This window comes from Podarcis vaucheri (assembly GCF_965113315.1).
Source record: "Podarcis vaucheri genome assembly, chromosome: 6".
Lineage (NCBI taxonomy): Eukaryota > Metazoa > Chordata > Lepidosauria > Squamata > Lacertidae > Podarcis > Podarcis vaucheri.
The window spans coordinates 49,996,024-50,017,672 of NC_138764.1; the positions used below are offsets into that span (position 1 = coordinate 49,996,024).

Sequence of the window (21,649 nt, forward strand, 5' to 3'; positions counted from 1 at the left end):
ACAGCAAAATACATACAATTTGTACCCAAATGTGACTTTAGCAGTTTCAGAAAAGCGTGTATTTTAGATAGAACCTGCTTCAGATTTCCCTTTTTATAAATTATTTCCTTGAAATGATAATATTCTCACCATCTTTTTCCTTTTTACATTTTCTTTATACAATCTGTAGGATTATACCCATTTGGGGTATTTCCGCTACTGTTTTGCAATTACTATTATTTCCATTTTCTTTGTATGTATATAGTGCAGTGGTACTTTGGTTGTCAAACAGCTTGGCTCCCAAACAAATCAGCTCCTGAATACTGCAAACCCGAAAAGTGAGTGTTTCAGTTTGTGAACGTTTTTCGGAAACCGAATGTCCAACACGGCTTCCATGGCTTCTGATTGAGTGCAGGAAGTTCCTACAGTCAATTGGAAGCTGTGCCTTGGTTTTCGAACAGTTCTGGGAGTTGAACGGACTCTGGGAACAAGTTCAACAACCAAGGTACCACTGTATAATAATAGTAATCTATACCCTTATTTATCGAATTACATATTAGCTTTTAAATTCATGAGCAACAGTTCTAGGCAAAGTGATAATGCTGCTGGCTTCTGTATAACATTTCTCCTGGCAGTTGGGTAACCAGTCAGAGTTGATGGGCTAGTTAATTCTGTTAAGGCTATCCATAGAAAAGCATTTGCAGTATACTTTTCTGCTCCTGAACTGAGACTATTGAAGAAACACTGCTATTTACAGCTGCATAAGTTTTGCATGCTAAAATAGAAGCTCCTCTCACAGAAGTCATCGAGGTGTTCACAGCCCCAAGTTACTGAATAATGGATTTCTCTCCAGTTAGCTTTGTGCCTTCCACAGATTGCTGCAATGTTTGGGGATGTTTCATCCATTTTTCAGATGCTAAAAAGCTTAAGCTGGTCATTCACCCAATGACTATGGGGGAGAGAGAAGGAAATGGAGAAAATGTTTCACTGAAATATTCATAATTGTGACACATGAATGACATGAAATATTTACATTTAACAGCTACGTGTAAGCAGGATGGCTGACAAATGGCCATCTGTGAGGGCTGAATATTTTCGTTCCCTTTAGAAAGCCTCTTTCAATTTACATACAGAACTATAGGGAAAATCACTGGATATTATATGAATAAGTCCAATAACTAAGCAATGCCTGCCTTCAGGAATTTAACTCTGGTTTAAAAATCTCCCTTTGGGCTCCTGCATATACCACTTAGTTTTCCCATCCAATCTTTGTCTTCCATCTTGCTTTCGTGACACCTCTTTCCTATATTGTGGCAAGGAATCTTAACAGGAACAGCCTAGAATTTTCTTCTTCCTTCCATGCTTTTTTGTTTTTAATAGCTTGTTCGGATCAGTAAGATGGTGTCTTATCCAACGTGTGTCATTTTGATGTCCTGGAGACAAACATCATCATCATCATTAATAATAATAATAATAATAATTTATTTATTTGTACCCCACCCATCTGGCTGGGTCTCCCCAGCCACTCTGGGCGGCTTCTAACAAATATTAAAAATACATTAAAATGCCACACATAAAAAAAAAGAATTGCGCATTGAGGAGGTTGTTCTGCTGGGCAAACAGAAATGCTTGAGCTGGCATAATGTTTGCTTTAGTGCAATACTGAATTCTTCCCATCATATTTATTGTGTAAAGTTCAAAATTCCCTTTAAAAACATTGACATTACAAGGTCTGCTCTGGTCCCACTACACTTCTTTGTAGTGTACGTAATAGAGGGATGTCAGGAATTAAAACTGAATCTGTCCTGAGGCCAGGTTCTTTCACTTGTTGCTGTAATTACTTTGAAAGAATGAAAGAATGAAAGCACTGGCTATGTGTTAATTATGATAAATAGTAAAATTGCTTTGGCAGACAAACAAAAAGGGAGATGAGCAGATGAACCAAAAAGTAGAAAAGGTTTGCTTCGGTGGGTGATATTTCTTGTTTCTGTAGAAGTATTAAATATTTTTTTTAATCCCTTAAAATGTGCTTAGTGACAGAGCACAGTGTGTGGCATCTCCTGCAAAATAATCTGAGGTGATGGTACTGAAAGAGGCCTTTGCTTGAGATAGCTGGAGAATGACTACTGATCTAGGTAGACCCTCAGAATAAGGCAACTCAAAGTATCCCTAAAGACATGCATGCCTTTAAAATTATGCATATGACATACAATCCATTTACGTTTGAACAATATGAAATGTAATATAAAGAGTGTTTCAACTATTAATGACATAGCCATAAGGAGACAGGCAGGAGATCAGCATGGGTTGAATATGAGCAGTGCAGGGCTTGCAGCAGGTCTGATATGCTTAATGAGTGTGGCAAGCCTCTGGAAATAACCCCGTACAGGTGCATTCTTCACAGTTCCCATTTGTGCTACAAATTTTCACGTGCAACTTTGGACTAATTACTCCAAATGCCTCCATATGGCACATTTTACCAGCTGGCAACAGAAGCCCTAAGCCGTTTGGCGGGTAGGTTTTTCTGGCTGATAGAGCAGGAGAACAACCTCATCACCAAACCCTTCAAGCATTTGCATTCTGTGAGTCAAGTTAGTGAAGAACGACGCTGCATTGTCCCATCCGTCTATGTTTTCAACCTGCCTTATTTTTTTGTGTTTCCGTATTGCTTCACAATAACAGGCTAAATGGATTGTTAACAGGCTGTCATGGACAAATAAGAACCAGCTTGGTTCTATGGCTGCTCAGATCCCAAGGTGGCAATTTTCAAAATATTTGAATTGTTGATTTTTTGTTGAATTAGCTTAGTCCCATTGACTTCAATGAGGCCAAAGTGGCTTAAGTTGAAGAGGGCTGTGCTTGACAGTAGGTCCCCTATCCGAAACACGGTGATAAAACTGCAGTCCCCCAATGTACCATATGTCGGAAGGTAAACATGTAAAATGTGCCTTTTGGAATAAAAAATACCAGAGATGTTCAGGACAGTGCCTCGCAACACAACATCCACTTTTTCTGGTGCTTTCTGCCGCATGTTGCTGGATCTAAAAAGAATCCCCATAGGATAATTGCACAAAGTCCTTTTTAAAGGATGTGCTAACATGCAGCACAGAGTGGAAACCTTGGTGTACTCCCACATCTGACTTTCAACAAAGACACTTTTGCATGTTTTGACACTTTGGCGAGTTGGGAGGCATTTGTAACTTACTAAGGACAAACAGAAGCACTATAAAGCATTGTTCAAACAGTTCTCCTTGCCAGAGCATGGTTCAACATAGTGATCTTGAGTCCCTGTTGTGTGTATGTCCAGCATGGGGGATTGTACCATATCATGTTATCATGCCTTATGGTGCCTGCTGTGCTTGTTGCTTGTTGCCTCCTTGCTGTGCCCCAGGGTATTGAGGAGCCATAATTTCTGATCTCCGGGACAGTTTGCGAAATTGCCGCAGAGATTCTGCCGGGAGGCTCTTGGATCACATGAATTAGTGTCTGTGTCATATTGCTCCAGCAACTCAATGGCAGTGATTTTCTGTCATTTAGGATAAGGATGCAATTCCCCAAAGAGGAGGCACTCAAATGAGTGCTTTGAGATAGGTTTATTCAGGGACACTGCGGCAGCTGTAAGCTTTGAAATTCAGCTCGGAGGTTGCTGTTTTGCACCCTCTAAAACCTTCAGTTGTTGCTGTTTTTTACTGACAGGTTTTTTTGAAATGATAGAGACAATTAAGCTTGCTGAGCGAAAAGGTCCAGAATAAAAGGGATTGGAAGCAGCTAGGACAGAAGAAGATATCCCCATGGTAGAAGGAACTATTGTCAACAGCAAGGCCTACTGAGGAAACCATTCCCAGCAAGAAACTGGTCAAGACCATAAGGAGAGTTAATGTACTGAATAGAGTATTGGACGTTTTAAAAAGACAATTCAGACTTCCTCAGTAGAATATGTCTATATTTGGAATGCTTTTTTGGGGGGGTGACATTGGTAATTTTTGGTGGTGTTTTAGACCCCCTTTCTCTTATATGTACCTGCATAAGGATTTTTAAAAATGATTTATAACATTTCACCACTTACTTCCTGTTCAGTTGACAGTTTGTTTGTTTTTTCACAGCCTCTCTTTTCTCACACTGGTGAACTTTTAAGAATTTTCTTCTTTTAGATATGTATTTATTTATGAATCTGTCCCCAACACCCCAGTATAAGTATGTATGTATTTTTGTTTGCATTGAAAATTGAATGAGGAGGAAGTAATGAAAGAAAATCAATGCTCAGCTATGAAGCTCACTGAGTGGCCCTGGGCTATTCACCCTCTTTCAGCCTAACCTCCATAACTGAATGGCTGTGAGGTCAGAATTGGGCAAGTCCCTCTCCCCATGTATGCCTCACTGAATTCTAGTGTGCTGAGCAATGGTGCCAATCCCCTTAGAAGAAACTTCAAAAGAATAAAAAATATAAACAGCAATGTGAAATACAAGATAATTTCTACAAATCGCTCACAGCGCCAAATGACGAGCAATAATAAAAAAGCACCCACTCAGCCCAAAATATAAAAACACAATTCCTCTAACTGTTTCTTTTCTAATAACAGTGCAGCAATAAAAATATGATTCACATATTGGTTACCTGAAGAAAATAATTACTTTAGGTCCTTTCCAACGGATGGGAGTGCAGTAGCTTTCCAGAGGTCAAATGGCAATGAATTCCAGAACTCAGAGACTACCGCTAGAAACAGAACTGTTTATTTTGTTTTATTTAAGTTTTCGTTTATTTAAGTCCTGCTCTTTAGGACTAGTCTATCCAAGGCAACTCACAAAGTACAGTGGTACCTCAAGTTACAAACGCCTCAGGTTACAAACGCTTCAGGTTACAAACTCCGCTAACCTGGAAGAGTTACCTCAAATTGAGAAATTTGCCCCAGGATGAGAATGAAAATCGTGTGCCGGCAGCGCAGCAGCAGCAAGAGGCCCCATTAGCAAAAGCACGCCTCAGGTTAAGAACAGTTTCAGGTTAAGAACGGACCTCTGGAATGAATTAAGTTGGTAACTAGAGGTACTACTGTAATAAGAAGATAGAATAAATTACAATAAAATCACAATCTGTTTTAAAAACAGCATTAACACAGAGGCAGAAAACGTGTGTCAAAATACTCAGAAGTGTGTTACTTTTTATTCCTCCCCCCCCCCAGCTCTGGTGACCTGCAGCCCTGATGAGTTCCAGTGTGGCGATGGGACTTGCATCCATGGAGCCAAACAGTGCAACAAAGTGCATGACTGCCCTGACAACAGTGATGAGGCTGGCTGCGTTAACGGTAGGTGCCATCTAACGGTAGGTGTATGGGGTATAGCAGAAACCGTTGCTCTGGAAAGGCTCACATAGATGCTAGAGATGGCATCTAGTCCATTTTTCACGACTCAGCTGCTCCTCACTGTGAACTTCTCGACCACTCAGCAATGAGGCTTCCTCAGGGAAATACCCTCCCCCCCAAAAAAAAAACACTTTAGTAGGCTGCTTTGCTTTTGTCACATGTTGCAGCTAAATACCCCATTGCCTAACCCCATCCCATTTCTTCTAAATTTCCTCCTCTTGCATCTTTATGTCCTTTCTTCATTTTCACGTGCCTAATCTAACGTCATCTGCTTTCCCTCCCTTGCCTGACGCAACAGAAGCGGCGTGCGAGAATCCCACCAAGTTTCAGTGTAAGAGTGGAGAGTGCATAGAGGAAGTCAAGGTGTGCGATTCGCACAGGGACTGCAGGGACTGGTCTGACGAGCCCCTGAAAGCATGTGGTACAGTACACTACTCTTCTTTATTTTGTCCTCCTGTTTTAACAATCCCTCACATCCTCTGTCTGCTTAGGGCCGTCAGAACAGGGGCATATGGCTGCTGGTGATGTGCCTAATGTAGTTTTTCTGTCCACCTTGTTTGTGTGTCTATTGCATGGGTACAAAAGGAACTGGAATCTAATAGCCTGAGTCATAGGCCAGGCATTGTTCTGAGGAAATGCCCTGTCACATCAGGAAATAAATCCAGGTTGATTGCAAAGAGGTTTGAACTCACACATGATATGAATTTCCCTCGTCTCCTGACCTCTTGCTGATGCTAATTATTTGTTGTAGCTATCGTAAAGTATAAGACAAGGTTTATGTGAATGTTCACATTTCTCTTACAGTTAGGTCTTATAAATGGGTGGCGTGAAGTCAACACACAGGCTCAATTCATTCTTCCATACATTTTATTTGTATGCCTTTTTTGCCCAAACGAAATCATGCTCAACACTGGTTACAAGAAAGAAAACAGGAATGCATTTCAAACAAACACTACAAAAACAATTTCACAATAATATAGCAAAACAATGGCATAGGAATAATGTAGCAAAACAATAGCAAATATAATAACATACCCCAAAAAATACATTTCAATACCATAAATATAATATGGTTACTTCAGGGGTGAGCAAACTTTCTTAGGAGGTTCACAGCCCCTCAGTGGCGGGCCAGACTGCGTGCACACACAACGCACACAGTGAATGGGGGCTTCCCTCTCTCCCCCAACCCCTCTCCTCCCTTTCCTACCTCCTCCGAGGCTCTGACTGCAGCTTTCCTGGGTGACAGACATGGGGCCAGCAGGCGTGCCAAGCTCCAGCCGAAGCCCTGCGACGCTACCATCACAATGCGCCCATCACAATGCCCATAGCGCGGCCATGGATGGAGAGGCTGGCGGGCAGGTGGCGAGTCTGAGCCATGTCTCAGCGCGTGGGTGGCGAGGCTTCGGATTGGCTGGCTGCTGGCACCAATCAAAGCCTAGCTCCCTTCCTCCGCAGGGCAGGGAGAAGCCAGGAGGAGGCACCGCCACGGTGGCTGGGGGGGGGGGGAATGGTGCCCAAAAACAATTGCAGAAAAAAATGGCGAAGCCCGAATGATCATGCCGATCCAAGTGGCGATTCCAGGACCGTCCATGGGCCAGATCCAGAGGGCAATTGGGCCTGATCTGGCCCACGAGCCTTAGTTTGCCGACCTCTGGGTTACTTAAACAGCATGCAGCATCCAGTAGCAAAAAAAGTGCGGTCCTGAGCTTCACCTTAGTCCTAGGAACACCCCTCCTGTGATGTTGTTCAGTGTCCCTCTCCTGCTGCAGCTTCTTAGAAAACTTCCAAGGGCAAGGGGTGGGGTAGCTGGAAACACCCCTCCCATGATGTTGCTTCAGATGTGCACCCAGGTAGTGACAGCATACACGTGGTAGAGAAGTGGGCAAACATGCCGCACTCTCCAGTCCACAGATAATGTCACACACAGTTCCACACAGGGCATTATTTACACAAGCCCCACTACTCTTTCCTAAGGACCACACAAGTCAGGCATCCACAACAGCATATACCTACATGGGCATCACTGATATGCATGAAGTTGTTACCTTCTCCCACGCCATGTGAGAGGTGTTGGCACCTGGGTAAGTGCCTGAATGGGACAGTGCAAATGCATCCTCACTTAAAATTTGCCTTTATTTTGATTGCACTCAGCAGGGGTGTGTTTATAAGAAAAGGCCTCCATGGAAGAACAGCAGCTGATTCTTTCCATAAAAATGTATCACGTAAACTCATTATAAAAGCTCTGAGTGATGAGGCGCTGGGCAAATGTCATTAAGGTATAGGAATAATTCAGTTATTTGTGACATGGAGGTGTATTCAAAAATAGCAGAATCCTGATCACGTCATTAAATAAGCCAAATATGTATTGACTGAATAATATTCACCAACAGAGTCGTCTCTTTTGGCATGTTTTTTTATTGACAAGTGATCATGAATTCAGAATAGCGTGTTCCCTTAGAGCAGAGAAAGTCTAAGATCTCTTTCTAGGATGATCAAACAAAGCTATTCTTATTGATGTGGACATGACTGAACTGTTAATGCTGCTGAATACACTCTTGGCCATGAACAGAATCAGATTCTCTCTGAATACATTGTCAAGAAGGGGATTGAACAGACTGAATCTTACCATTATGGCTGTTTTTATTGCTGGTACCTTACATGACTGTTTGTTTTTGTGACATCTTGAAGGCTCTGGTTATTTATTATTTATTTAGCATCAATGATAAGGTGCTGTGTAGAACATTCCTCTGTGCCTTGGCCCCATGGTTTCACCGTTTTACCCCAGTTTCTGGGCAAGAGCAAGTCTGCCTTATTTGGCTTTGGTAAGAATTACCGTACCTTAGTGCAGGAATTGGGACCCTTGTTGGATTCTGGTTTCCATCTGCCCTCGCTGGCATGGCCAATGGTCAGAGGTGGTGGTAGCTGGACACCACCTCAGTTCCATACCCCTGCTGTTGGGCTGGGTGAGAAGAAGAAGAGTTTGGATTTGATAGCCTGCTTTATCACTACCCTAAGGAGTCTCAAAGCGGCTAACATTCTCCTTTCCCTTCCTCCTCCACAACAAACACTCTGTGAGGTGAGTGAGGCTGAGAGACTTCGGAGAAGTGTGACTGGCCCAAGGTCACCCAGCAGCTGCATGTGGAGGAGCGGGGAAGTGAACGTGGTTCACTAGATTATGAGTCCACCACTCTTAACCACTACACCACACTGGCTCAAGCTGAAGCTTGACAAGCTGAAGCTCAGTCCAGAAAAGTCAGAGATGGCTTAGCAATTGTATGTACCATCTGTTCTGAATTGTGTCAGGGGTATTTGGGGGGTATTATTGGATTTGCTTGTGGTTCTGGATGGCCAGGTAGTAATGCTCATCCAAAGTACCTTTTTCCACGTTTGGCTGCACCTTCTCTTGGGAGATGGGGACCTTGCCGCAGTCATGTGTGCCTGGACATCCTCAATATGGGACTGTTGTAATGCACTCAACATTGATAACCCTTTATAACTATTCAGAAGCTTGAGTTGGTCCAGAATGCAGCAGCATGATTACTTTGCAAATTACAAAGGGATGGAAAATAAAACTCAAAAATCATAATGCTGTTATACGATCTATGCCGCAATTGTGTACAATATTTTCTAAAAACCCCACCAAACCACACACACAAGGTCTCTCCACAGCTATCTATGCACATGCCCTGTCTGTACTTAATTGGCATAATAGAAGCAGCACATTAGAAAGCAGGACAAACACAAAAGAGAACGCCTGCTGGTATGAATGGGCAAGATCAAAGTTGTTCCTCATTTATAAATTCAAATACATCTGTGGACTACTCTGGTCTAATTTGAATGGGAGAAAAGCAGACAAACAGCCAAATGCTCAAGTGTGGACAAGCCCTAAGTGCAGAGACAAGCCCTGGGGCAGAGATGAGGAGTTCCTCTGTTCTCCTTCCTAACTTCTGAATAAGACCCCCAACATTAATTATTTCCAGGCGCATGAGCACTCCCACAAGTCATCCCAGTGTTTCAGATTTGGTGTTAATCGTACCGTTTGACAACAGAAGCATCTATTCAGTGTCAAGAGCCCAGAGGCATGACTTTTTCAGTTCAAAGGTTTTGTATTGGTCATTGCACCTGCTGAGGCACTTGATATACACCCAGTTGAGACGTGAGAGTGACTTGCAGAAGCGAGACTGCTTTAACAGATGTGGTGTAGGCTATGTTGAGTAAACCTGTCATTCTCCTCGTTTCAGTGAGATGGTTATAGAACTTGGCATACTATGCTGCAACGACCTGCTGTAAACAAAAATAACAATTAATATTGAAGACCTTCTTCACGTTCCAGCAACCTTCAGTAGTGTTTCACTATGCATATGGCCTAATTGGCTAATGTCCAATCTAGCCAGTAGTCACATCAAGATCAATCTAAACAATGGATAGCAGACAACCCACCATCATAATCTGAGGGACTGTTCTGGTCTCTGTGAACTTCCTCCTGTTAATAACATTGTTAACTGTAACATTTTTGTTCAGATAGGGTGAGAATGCTGCACCAAAGCTGTTGTGGAAATCTTTCCAGTGCAGTGTTTTCTGCCTGTTACATTTTCTTCCAAGGTTCACGTCTTACCCACTAAATAACTGCATTCATGAAAAGACCGGTAGTTGGACAGCGAGGCTCAGGGAGAGAATGCATCAGCAGCTTTTCCCCCTCATGTCTTAGATTCAGACTGGTCCCAACAAATCTTCTTACTGCAGGATTCCCACATTGAACTGTACAGCAAATCCCACACTAGGAAGAAAACATTGTTCCTCACTTTGTGTAGGTTAATTGAAATGGCAAGCGAAATGTTGTTTCGGGCATTGAAATGACCTCCTTCAACCCCCTCAGCAGTTTAGAGTTGCCAGGATAAAATTGTAGTGGATTTTCAATTTCAGCTCCTGCCAATGGGGGAACAAATGGTCTGGACTCCCCCCACCCCACCCCCTACAAGTTGTCAGGGTTAGACAGGATTATTACTGGCAGGGTATCTGGAACTGCAGAGTTCCTTTGTTCCTCCTTCCATTGTGTTCCTCAAATGGAAAAACTGACATAGATTGGCTTAGTTAATTGTTAAAAGTTAGTTAATTGGCTTAGTTGGTTAGAGTGCCAGACTGGGACAGAGGAGACCAGAAATTTCAGGTCCAAAAACTGCATCTATTGCAGAATGCTGCTGCTGGAGTATTCGCAGGCACTTTGTGGCGGAGCCATCTTACACTTACCTTGTGGGATGTGCCGTGGCTGCCTCTATGTTAACTGGCCCAGTTCAAGGTGCTACCTTGATATTTAAAGCGCTGGACAACTTGGGACCTGGGCATTTGATGCAGCAGCCTCTCCCCATACCAGCCATCACTGAAATTGATCAAGGGGACCTCGCTTGAAGTCTCACTGGCCTCTTTGCTCATTGTCTTGGAATGTGAGACAGGGCCTTTTTGTTGATTGTTCCCCAACTCTAAAATTCATTTCCCTTAGAAGAGCAGGCAGCAATGTTGGCCAGTCTTCATCTAGTTCCATTCTTCTGCTTTGGCTTACTGAGCATATAACGGATCATAAACAAACAATAAAAGTAATTTGGACAAAAAGATGCACGTTAAGGCAAAGTTCTGTGAACAGGTCTTCTGTTCAAATTTCTGCTCTGGGGAAAAAGAGATTTGGTGGCTATTTCTGTTTAGGACATCTTATACTGAGGGAATACCATCAATGATACCTGGTAATATTTAATAATTCTGGTCTTTCTAGAAATTTGCAGTCTTAGGACTGAACCTTTTGTTAAGTCTAAATAGCCCATACCTCTCTTCTAGGAGTGAATGAATGTGCACTCAACAATGGCGGCTGCTCCCACATATGCAGAGATTTGAAGATTGGCTATGAGTGTGAGTGTCCTCCTGGATACAAGCTTCTCGACAAGAAAACATGTGGAGGTAATTTGCATAGAAGCAGCAGCTCTTTGTGTTTCTCTGTACAGCAGCACATAATTATAGTTGCTCCAGGCTCACTCCACATCCTGATGGGCTTAATTACAAGTTACTGATGATTTTTAAACTTCCCTTCCAGACATAGATGAATGTGAGAATCCCGACGCTTGTAGCCAGATCTGCATCAACTACAAGGGAGACTATAAATGTGAATGCTATGAGGGTTACGAGATGGACACTCTGTCCAAAAACTGCAAAGCTGTAGGTAAGGAAATGCTCTAATCCATTCTGCATGATCCATAGAAAGCCAGGTGCAGGCTTGAGGACCCACAAGTAGAATTGACAAGTAACTCTGTTGAGATGATTGCTCAAAAGTCAAACATGATAGATGGCTCAGTTTGCAAAGTGGAAGGAAAGTGCTTGTTCTAGAATCTAGAAGCTGCAAACAGCTCTGTTTGGACTAATTCACATGCTGCATTTCTGCAAAAACAGGCAGGAACTGCTGTTCCATGTACTTGCAAAGGAAAACCTAATGAATGAATTGTTACTTGCGGAATTCTAAAATGAATTCTTACAACGTTTAGTTTTCTTTGCAAGGTATATAGAATTTGTTTTCATCAAGCTACCCTCTTGCTTTCACATTATCTGTGAGGTGGTCGTCAACATATGCTGTTATAGAGTCTGTACTGCTTCCTAAATGCCTTGATTCCATCTTAGAGTCATTGTCTAGACCTGCCCCTTTGATTCAGCTGTGGAGGTGTGCATGTGTGTGTGTGCATATATATCTCTAATCTAGACAGGGGGGAAATCTCCCTATTATTTCTTCAGTAACTAGATATAATAATGGTTGTTTGAAGCATTTTCTTTCTAAATTTTTAATGATAGAAAAATCTAATTGTGGAACATTGTCTGCATTAGGACTACATGATAAACCATATAATATCATGATGGAAGTAAGCCTAGCTCCCACCTCCAGGTCATGCACTCCTCTCATTTTCTTCCAGCACAGCTGCAAGGATGAGTTTGGAAGCTTTGCCTTCCATTTTCAATTGCCCAGCCAATATTTCATTAAACTTGCCCTTGATTTTATTTTTTTAATAGAGAGATTTCACTGCAGGGGAGATTCCTGTGTTGCTCTTAATGCAATGTTCCCAATCCTCCCAGTGTTCAGGTGTGTGTGTGAGTGACTCTTCCATCTGCGAAGTTGAGAGAAATAATGTGTGAGTTGCTACAGCAAATGTGACTTGCTAGTGCTGGTAAGAACAGCAGCCACTACTGATCCTTCCTGTTGTTCTAGCCAGTTTCAAATACTCCCAAAGCTTCTATTTTCCTTTCAGCTTAGACATGCTCTTATGACAAAGCAACAGAAGTGAGATCTAACTCTGCACCAGAGAGCTATGCTATTTTGTAAGCTGCTTTAAAAAATAAAGTAAAGTAACTTCTGTTCCATGCAGGGAAGAGCCCGTATTTGGTTTTCACAAATCGCCATGAAGTACGCAAGATAGACTTGGTGAAAAGGGACTACTCTCGCATCATCCCCATGCTGAAGAACGTGGTTGCTTTGGATGTGGAGGTGGCAACAAACAGGATATACTGGTGTGATTTATTCTACAGGAAAATATACAGGTGCGGGGCTCTCATTTGGCTACCCAAACGGCCACATCTTATGTCAACTTAATTGCACAAGGTCTTACAGAACTCAGATTTTTTCCCCTCTTCATTGTGGCATCGGAAATGTGCCTGTTGAAAGTGTGCATCTGTGTGCCTTTGGGGTGCAACGCCCAGATGCATGTGCTGAGACTGTGTCTAATTACACAGTGAAACAGCATTTGCTTGATGCAACAAAGCTGACCGTCTCTCTTAGGCACTCAGATCTGAATTACTATTGCCCCCTGCTGCACCATCTGTAGTTCCTCATGCTTGTTTCCAGCTAATAATCAGAGGCAGGTTCACTGTGACCTGCAGACTAGGAAAGGTGATTTCAAAGATCAGCAAGCCAACTCCCGGAGAAGAGGAAGCTTTTCTAAGATATGGCCAGTTAATAACACTGAAATAGCTGGCTGGGGATTCAAAGAGAGTGATGGAGTCTACAAAAAAGAAAGAGCCAGCAGAAATGTGGGGGAAGGGAGACTTGCTCTATAAACTGTGAACCTTGCAAAATGTATAGTAAAGGACAAAGCTAGGATCTGCCCTTTAAAACCTGGATAATTATTTAACATTGCACTTCTCCTATACCCTACTGGCAGCAAATATCTTTCAGGCTTCTTTTATTGCCAAGGGTTTATTCTCCTCGTTACCAGCAACTGCAACAGTTTTGCCCTGAGCTTTATAGCTATACTTGGTTATGGTTATTGCTGTTGTTTTTCCATCGGTGCCCGTTTGAAGCCCCTGGCATGGGCAGCTGACTTTTGTTGCCTTCAGCAAATAAGCTACGCTTCCATTTTTCTGCATAGGGATGGGAGAGGAGAGGTGATTTTCATGCGCTAAGTTCTGCTTTTGCAGAAACCAGCAGCTGTATATTGTTATTGCTGCTTGATTCTCCTTCAACAGGAAGGGAGATAAAGCGCCCCTCTTCTCCCCCCCCCCACTCTCCATGGAGAAGAGAAGGGTCCGGCTTCCCCTTCCCATTGGAATTCTGCAGGGGGCAGAAGCAGCAAGACACTGGAGAAAATGGGTAGAGAAGGGTTATTCTCCCTGTCTTATAACACTAGAATTCATAGATATCCAATGAAGAGGAATGTTGGAAGATTCGGGACAGATAAAAGAAAGTACTTCTTCACCCACCAATTGGGATGGCCACCAATTGGATGACTTTAAATGAGGATACGATGAATTCATGGAGGATAAGTTATTGATGGCTATTAGCCATGATAACTATGCTCTGTCTCCATGGTCAACAACGGTAATATTTCTGAATGCCAGTTGCTGGAAACTGCAGGAGGGGAGAGCGCTCTTTTGCTCAGATCCTCTATTCAGGTTTCCCACAGGGCTCTGGTTGGCTACTGTGAGAGCAGGAAGCTGGACCAGGTGTGCCAGATCTAGGTGGGCCTGATATAGGCATAAGCTCCAGGAAAATACAACAGGATGAAAGCCACCTCTCCTTTCTTCCTTGTTCTCTGTGGAGGAAAGACAAGAGAGTTTTGTTTCCACAAAAAGGGGAAGAAACAACCTAGCTGTGCCTTTCTGCCTCCTGAAAAAAAAATTGGGGGAGGTCAAAAATAAATGACCACTTCTTTTCTGTATGGGGTGTAGGGAATATAGAAGATGTGAATGTGCCTCTCCCCTCCATCCCCATTTGTTTTCTGCAAGAGAACAGTGAGGCATGGCTGGCAATTTATGAAAATTCACAATTCAGAGCCAAACTACCTTTTCTTTTTCTTAAGAAGGAAAAAGAAAAGTGCTATTTCCCCCTGCAAGTTGGGGTTTGGGGAGCACCAGAAACAGCATCTGCTTCTGTCCTGCTGCTTAGCAGTCTTTCCCTACCAAACCATTTCTCAAGAATGGAAGAGCTGGCCGGTAGAAACAACTGTGCATGTTGAGAGCTGCCCCTATCCAGGAACATGCAAATGTGCATAATATGTTTATTTGATGAATAAGCTTTCCTTTTTTTAGTATGGCTTTTCTCATTGTAGAATGTCAAACTGGGCTGTATTGTGGGTGCAGAATTATCCTATCATGATCCTAATGGTGAAGTTTTGTGCCTTGTTTGCAACTCTTTTCCTTTCCTCCTGCATAAAGGTGGCCTTTCCTCCACCTCCCTGAATAAATACAGTGATAATTTTAGTCTCCTCTCTGCAGTGCCTACATAGACAAAGCCAGCGACACAGCTGAGCAAATGGTCCTAATTGATAGCCACTTGAACTCTCCTGAAGGCCTGGCAATGGATTGGGTTCACAAGAACATCTACTGGACAGATTCAGGAAACAAGACCATTTCTGTTGCCACAGCTGATGGGAGTAAGAGGAGGACACTTTTCAGTACTAACTTAAGTGAGCCCAGAGCCATTGTGGTGGATCCAACACGGGGGTAGGTGTAAAAGAGGGAACACTCATGTCATATATTGCTGAACATATTCCCTGCTTTGCCTTGGTCCTTCTGGCTTGCCAGACTGTAGAATGCAATGCAATCAGAGTTTATTGTCTAGGGCGTTTTGCTAAGATAATCAGTGCATTACAGCATACAGAAGTCTGATTGCTAGGCGGAATGATTTTAAAATGACAGTATCAGCAGGACTGATTCATACGTTTCTTCATGATTAACCAAGGGATTGGAGTTTGTGGAGTGTTAGGAACATTAGAGGGTGTGGGATCCTTCCTCAGAACAGGAAATTGGATCAGATGTCCTTTTGTATTCTTCCCATCTTTATAGTTCTTTTTAGAACCCAGATTGGCCCATTCTAGTCTGGTTCTGTTTTATGAATTCATCAACTCTATCTCCCAATTCTGCTGAAGTGATATGAAGAATGCTGCAAATGGCTTTCTTCCTCAGTGCATTTATGCCAAATCAGTCTTTATAGTCAGAGGCTCATCACACAGCTACATCGCTAGATATTTGTGTTAGGCAGCCATTGGTTGACTTGCTGCTCTGTGGTTAACCTAGAGTTCATGAGAACTACTACATGAATGTAGGACCATTCTCGGCCAAATTAATCCTCCTTACAGAACCCAATCATCTGAAATAGTTTAAGTTTTCAGAAGCAGCCTGCAGCAACTCAAAATTAGCACCACATTTTTTAAGACAACTCAGTTCAGTAATTGTGTGAGCTTTGTCATAGCACGTGGCCTTCTCTCATCTACTTTCTCTGCCCTTCTCCGATAGATTCATGTATTGGTCTGACTGGGGTGACGTAGCAAAAATTGAGAAGTCTGGCTTGAACGGCGTAGATCGGCAAGTGCTTGTGATGGACAACATTGAATGGCCCAATGGCATCACACTAGGTAAGGCTACAATCCTAAACCCATTTGCCTGGGACGAAACCCTGTTGAATTTCAATAGGACTTACTTCTGAGTAGACATGATTAGGATTTTTCTGTAAGGTACATAAATGGGACCAGATTATTTTAAATTACCAATGTTCCTGGAAATAGGAACATAGGAAGCTGTCGCATACCCAGCCAGACCATTGGCCAAGCAAACTCAGTGTTGTCTACAGTGACTTCGCATTGGATTTCAGATAGTCTTTCTGAGGCCCACCTAGAGATGCCAAAGATTGAACCAGGGATCTTCCTTTTGCATTCAGAATAAATGCTCTACCACTGAGCAACAGCCCTTCCCACAGACTCCTCATATCTGTAGTTTTTAAAGCTAACTAAGCAAGGGGGGGGGGATAATTGTATTAGTCTCAGGTGGGTTTTTTCACCACTCACTTATATATATGGCCAGTCCATTCAATCTAATCAAAAGGTTTGCTGACACAGCTCCTCCTGAATTTCTCCTGTTGATTCAGCAATTTCTGCTCCCTTCAAAGCCTCCTTCAAAACCTTTCTATAAGGCCAAATTAGACAATACATGTTTTCAAAAAACTGAGAAGCATCATCAAATTCTCTACTTGGGAGCAGAAAAGGGTAGGTGGGAGGAAGCGGCTAACTGGTCTTCCTTCCTGCTATTTTTCCACTCAGAATCACCTCTCACCTGTTTCTCCACTTACAGAGGAATTGATACAACCCTCTCCTCCCATTTTCCCCCCTATGCAAAGGGGGGGGGAATACTTGAGGAAGCAGGGGCAGGTCTCAAGCAAACAAATAGCAGGAAGGAAAAGTTATTTGCTGCCATTCCCCATTTCCTCTGCTGAAATTAGCATCCTCTCACAGCTGCTCTACAGTTTTTTAAAAAAAAGAAGAAAAGGCAGGAGACTACCCCCCCCCCCACGCCAAGTATTGTCTAGTTTGGCCCTTACCTGAATTGCATAGGGGATGTTTTTGGAACAAGATTAGCAAGTAAGTTGGTAAGCCATTTAGCCAAATGAACCATATAGGTAGTTAATGTTGTAGACTAAAAATAAGATATGATTAAAAAATGCCAACTGTTGATGTTAATGAGAGTTCAGATAATATGTCTATGAATTTATTCAGATTCTCTGTTTGGATCCTCCCCCACAATCCAAAAGTGCAGAGAAAAGTCAGCCCAAAAAGTGAGGACAGTATGGCAAAGGGTTGCCTCATTCCAACATTGTTCCTGTAGTTATTTGGCTTCTATGCAGGCCTGACTCTTCCTTGTATGAAGCATAAATGAACAGAGAATTAATCTGGGTCCAGACACCACCACTCTATGATGGGGGGGATGACCTGTGAGTCTGTGGATCTCTAAATGTGACCCACAAGGCCGTTTAGGGCAAACCATGCTCACTTAGCCTATCTCCACACTGGACAGCATATGATAAGGGATCTCCATCTCAGTTCTATGCATCACATTGCTAATAAGCCTCTGCTTGCTCTCTGATGGTAAATGGCAGCAGCAGCAGCAGCAGAGATTTATTTCTGATCTTAGTGCTCTGATCCCTCAGTGCTAAGATCAGAGAGATGTTAGTCTCTGCCTGGTGCATTTGAAAAAGCAAGCACAGGCTTCTGTCTCTGATCTTAGTATTGAGGGACTACAGCACTAAGCCTGGAGTTAAGCCTGTTCCTGTTTCAGCTTGAACTTTCAATCACCTGATGTCAGGTGACTAACTGGGGGGTGGCCCCACACACCTGTCAGAAATGTCGCATGCAGGATGAGCCAGTTCTGGGTCCATTTCTCAGACGTTGAAAAAGGTTCCCCACCCTATGGTGCGTGGTAGTCGAATACACTGAGATTATTAACAAATTCCACCTGTAGCACATGAACTCACTTTCAGGTTCTGTCCTCAATTTGTTATTTGCAGAAATGGCTTATTTGCGGTTTCCCAAAATTCTGAAGCAGTAACAGTAGTAAGTGTCAAACAGGCAAATGTACCTAGATATAATTCTGCCTTGATGTGTTTGCTCTTCAGATTTGTTAAATCAGCGCCTCTACTGGGTAGACTCCAAGTTGCACTTGCTCTCAAGCGTAGATTTCAATGGCAGCAACAGGAAAGTTCTCATCTCTTCTGTGGATGACCTCAGCCATCCGTTTGGATTAGCAGTCTTTGAGGTATGAGATGTCAAGGGGAGACCAACACTAGCCAGTCAGTTATCTAAGTCAAGGGAGCAATGAGAGGCACTATGAGCATATGGCTCAACAATGGTTGAACATGAGATGAGGTACAAGCCATATTTCCCATTCAAGAAGTACAGGGATGTGTGTGTTGTGTTGTGGGTGAGAGTAGCACCAAAGAAAGGAATGAGTCAACATCAGAATTAAAGAAAAAAAGGAGGAGACCTTAGCATTTATTTGCAACAATGAGAAGAGACTAGGACTGAAGTTCAAGAGTGTCCCTGCAGAAGACCTCAGTTTGAAATGAATTGGGCTCAGTAATAGTTATGTAATAAGAGGTCACATCTTTCTTTTTTCCTTTCTCACATCAGAACTAGTCAAAAGTTGTGGCTGAAACTTTTTCTCACTCTGGTAGGGATGGAAAATGCTAAACAACACACACAGAGAGAATGGATTCATTACTGTTGAATTAGGGCCATATTTAGTTAGTTAAGAATTTCTATGCTGCCCTACAAAGCACAGACAAGGCAGCTCACATAAAGATAAACATGAAGCCACAGTCTAATTAAGTGAATTTAAGAGTGTGGCTTCCTCAAATTCTATAACTTTCACTGAGTGCAGCACTCAGGGTTACTGCTTCCTTCTCCAAAATGTAGAGTTTCTGGCCCGGATTCACCTAACTAGTCCTGTTAGCATAAGCCCTGCAGAAGGACTTTCCTCTGTGTGGCCTCCCGCCCCAACAATTGGCTTGGGGCAGTGCTGGATTACCAGATAGGCACAGTAGGCACTGGTCTATGGGCTCCACACCTTTTAACAACAGATCAAAATAATATTGTGTAACAATATTGATTTATTAAAATGGTTGGTTGGTGAAATCAAAAACGTATTAAGAAATAATTTGTGAGCCCCCCCCTGCCAAGATTTTGACTGCTTAGGGGCCTCTACATGGTTTAATCCGGCACTGGCTTGGGGTGTGTGTGGGAAAGAACCCCCAGAACAGCATGTGGGAGAGGAGAGGGGGGATTGTTCCATCTGGCAAACTGAATTGTGTGGCATTGAATTCCACCCTCAGTTGCCACAGTGTGCAGGTCTCTGAATTAAACCTAAATATATTATTATCAAATGTATTGGCAGCCAGAGAAGCCAAGGGATTTGATAACAAAAGTATTATGCCAATATCACCAGTCGTGTTAGAAAAAACGAAAACCCCTAAATCCTAACTCCCCCAAGTTTCCATTTTCACTTCTCCCATTCAGCTTTACCATGAAATTTTACCATTTCACTGCTATCTTCACCGTTCTATAATGAAATGCAGCTCCTTATTCAATGGTAGGCTTTCATATCTTCTCTGTTCTGTTATCTCATCTCCTCAACATGTAGGAGTTGCCACTAAGTGTGTGTCACTGTCGAATAGCGAGGAAAAGTTGTTTTGCTTCCTTTTGAATCGTATATCTCTACAGCCTATCTCAAGCCACAGAGTTCTCCTTTAAGAAATTGGCAGGCCACACGTTTGGACAGAGAAAGAAGATTAGCCTGGGATGCCATTTTTGCTGGGATGCCAGGGATCACTCCACTTTCTAATAAATCCCCTGAAATCCTATTCATGAACCATTCTGACCACAAGTCAGAGAAATGCAGCTCAGAGCACAAACTGGACTGCTGATAAGTAGGCCAGGCACGTCTGCATAACTGTTAGGGTTATGTCAGAGGAAGTATCATCATAACCTGATTATACAGACATCACCTTCTTTGCTTTCTTGCAGAATATAATATGGGAGGGGGGATTTGTCTCTGAAAGTGAAGGATAAATTCAAAGTAAAATTTTCCTTTCACAAAGAAAGCAGGGAAGTTACCTTCTTCACACCTTTCACTTCTTCACAATCTAATTCTGGGCACTGATTGCTAATCAGCCTGAATTTTCCAGCACTTGGTATTGCTGCATTGTTTATAGATTGCCTACCATTACCAGGAACAGTGCAAAAATCAAAACAAACCCTGGCTGGAGGCTTCCCTTACTGGACTTCCATCTGCTTGTGATTTTGTGCATCAGGAATTACAAGGATAAATAGGATGTGCATCTTAAATTGTGAGCGGTGTCTCTGAGGCACTGTGTTGCTTTGATAAGATGCGCATCTGAAGGTAAATGGAGATGTATGTCCAAATGTTCATCCCAGTGGGGAAAAGGCAGGGCAAATAAGGAGCAGCCACACTTGGATGCACCTCCAATTTGTGTCAGATCCAGCAAGTAATACGTGCGATAAGAAAGCCTTCCTCCATGAATGAATCTCATTTGTTGGATTGGGGTAAGGAAGGTGTGGCTAGAGAGAAAGAGTGAAAAGGAGAAAAATGTTGTCCTCTTTGTCCTGTTACTCTTCTCCATTGAAACAGAAATATAAATGTGTGTATTGTCACTGTTGTTTCCTGTTATATAGGCAGGTCCCCCACAACTATAAAATAAAAAGTTAATCTGATATGCATAACACATACACAAGTGATAACATTTTCCAAAAGGCCCTGTAGAATTTTGAAAGCCCAATGTCAAGCTAAAGTCACTGCTCCATGGGACTGAAGCTCTTTCCTTTTAAAGAAGAAGGTGGCCACCCTAGGCAGCAAGAGGAAGGGACCTACTTCAAGTGGCAGCATAAAGAGGGTGGAATGGAGGTGGGAACTGATGTGCAAACGGTGCCATTTTTAAACTCTAGCCAGTAGTTGGAGGCGAATGTCATTTGGACACTGATTGAAATGGCTTATGTTAATTCTGCAATGAAGGGCCCAGTCACTTAAATCGCATGATGGTTAAGTCTATGGGCCTAAAATGTATTGGGCACCATCCATTTCAATGGGCTGTATGGCATCTTACAACAGGGGTGGTCGTTATGTAGATTAGGATCTACTGGTAGAGATCCCTGAGATCTGCAGTATGTTAGCAAACATTTCTGACTCCCAATTTTTTAACGGTAGCAGCAATGAAATGACTCCCTCCCCAAATGATACTGCTGAGATGATGAAATAAGCAGAAGTAGATTTTTTTATCTAAAAGGAGCATTGGTGCAGTTCCATGTTGCACACAGACCATCATTTCATTGGCACAGTTATTCTGCTGGCCAGACAGAATGATCTACCTGCCTCCCCATGTGCTATCCTGAGGGTTCTGCTAACCTTCCAGAGCAGATTTGGGGAGAAGCATAAGGGGCATTTCGGGGGAGGGAGGAAGCCCTGTTGCACTAGCAGGGGTCCTTGTGCTGGCTTCCACTTGTACACCA

The 21,649-nt window shown here is 42.8% G+C and overlaps 1 protein-coding gene across 4 annotated transcripts in view; it reads left to right on the top strand.

Moving 5' to 3' along the window:
- LRP8 (LDL receptor related protein 8) overlaps positions 1 to 21,649 on the top strand; it is a 203,104-nt gene that overhangs the window by 168,677 nt on the left and 12,778 nt on the right. For 2 of the 4 annotated variants that reach the window (XM_082225617.1, XM_082225616.1), the window contains 8 exons: positions 5,157 to 5,279; positions 5,635 to 5,757; positions 11,163 to 11,282; positions 11,416 to 11,541; positions 12,731 to 12,902; positions 15,075 to 15,302; positions 16,095 to 16,213; positions 18,244 to 18,383. In XM_082225617.1, the coding sequence (XP_082081743.1) occupies positions 5,157 to 5,279; positions 5,635 to 5,757; positions 11,163 to 11,282; positions 11,416 to 11,541; positions 12,731 to 12,902; positions 15,075 to 15,302; positions 16,095 to 16,213; positions 18,244 to 18,383 (1,151 nt within the window). The remainder of the gene's footprint in view (positions 1 to 5,156; positions 5,280 to 5,634; positions 5,758 to 11,162; positions 11,283 to 11,415; positions 11,542 to 12,730; positions 12,903 to 15,074; positions 15,303 to 16,094; positions 16,214 to 18,243; positions 18,384 to 21,649) is intronic. The other 2 variants (XM_082225619.1, XM_082225618.1) reach the window with 1 other exon arrangement.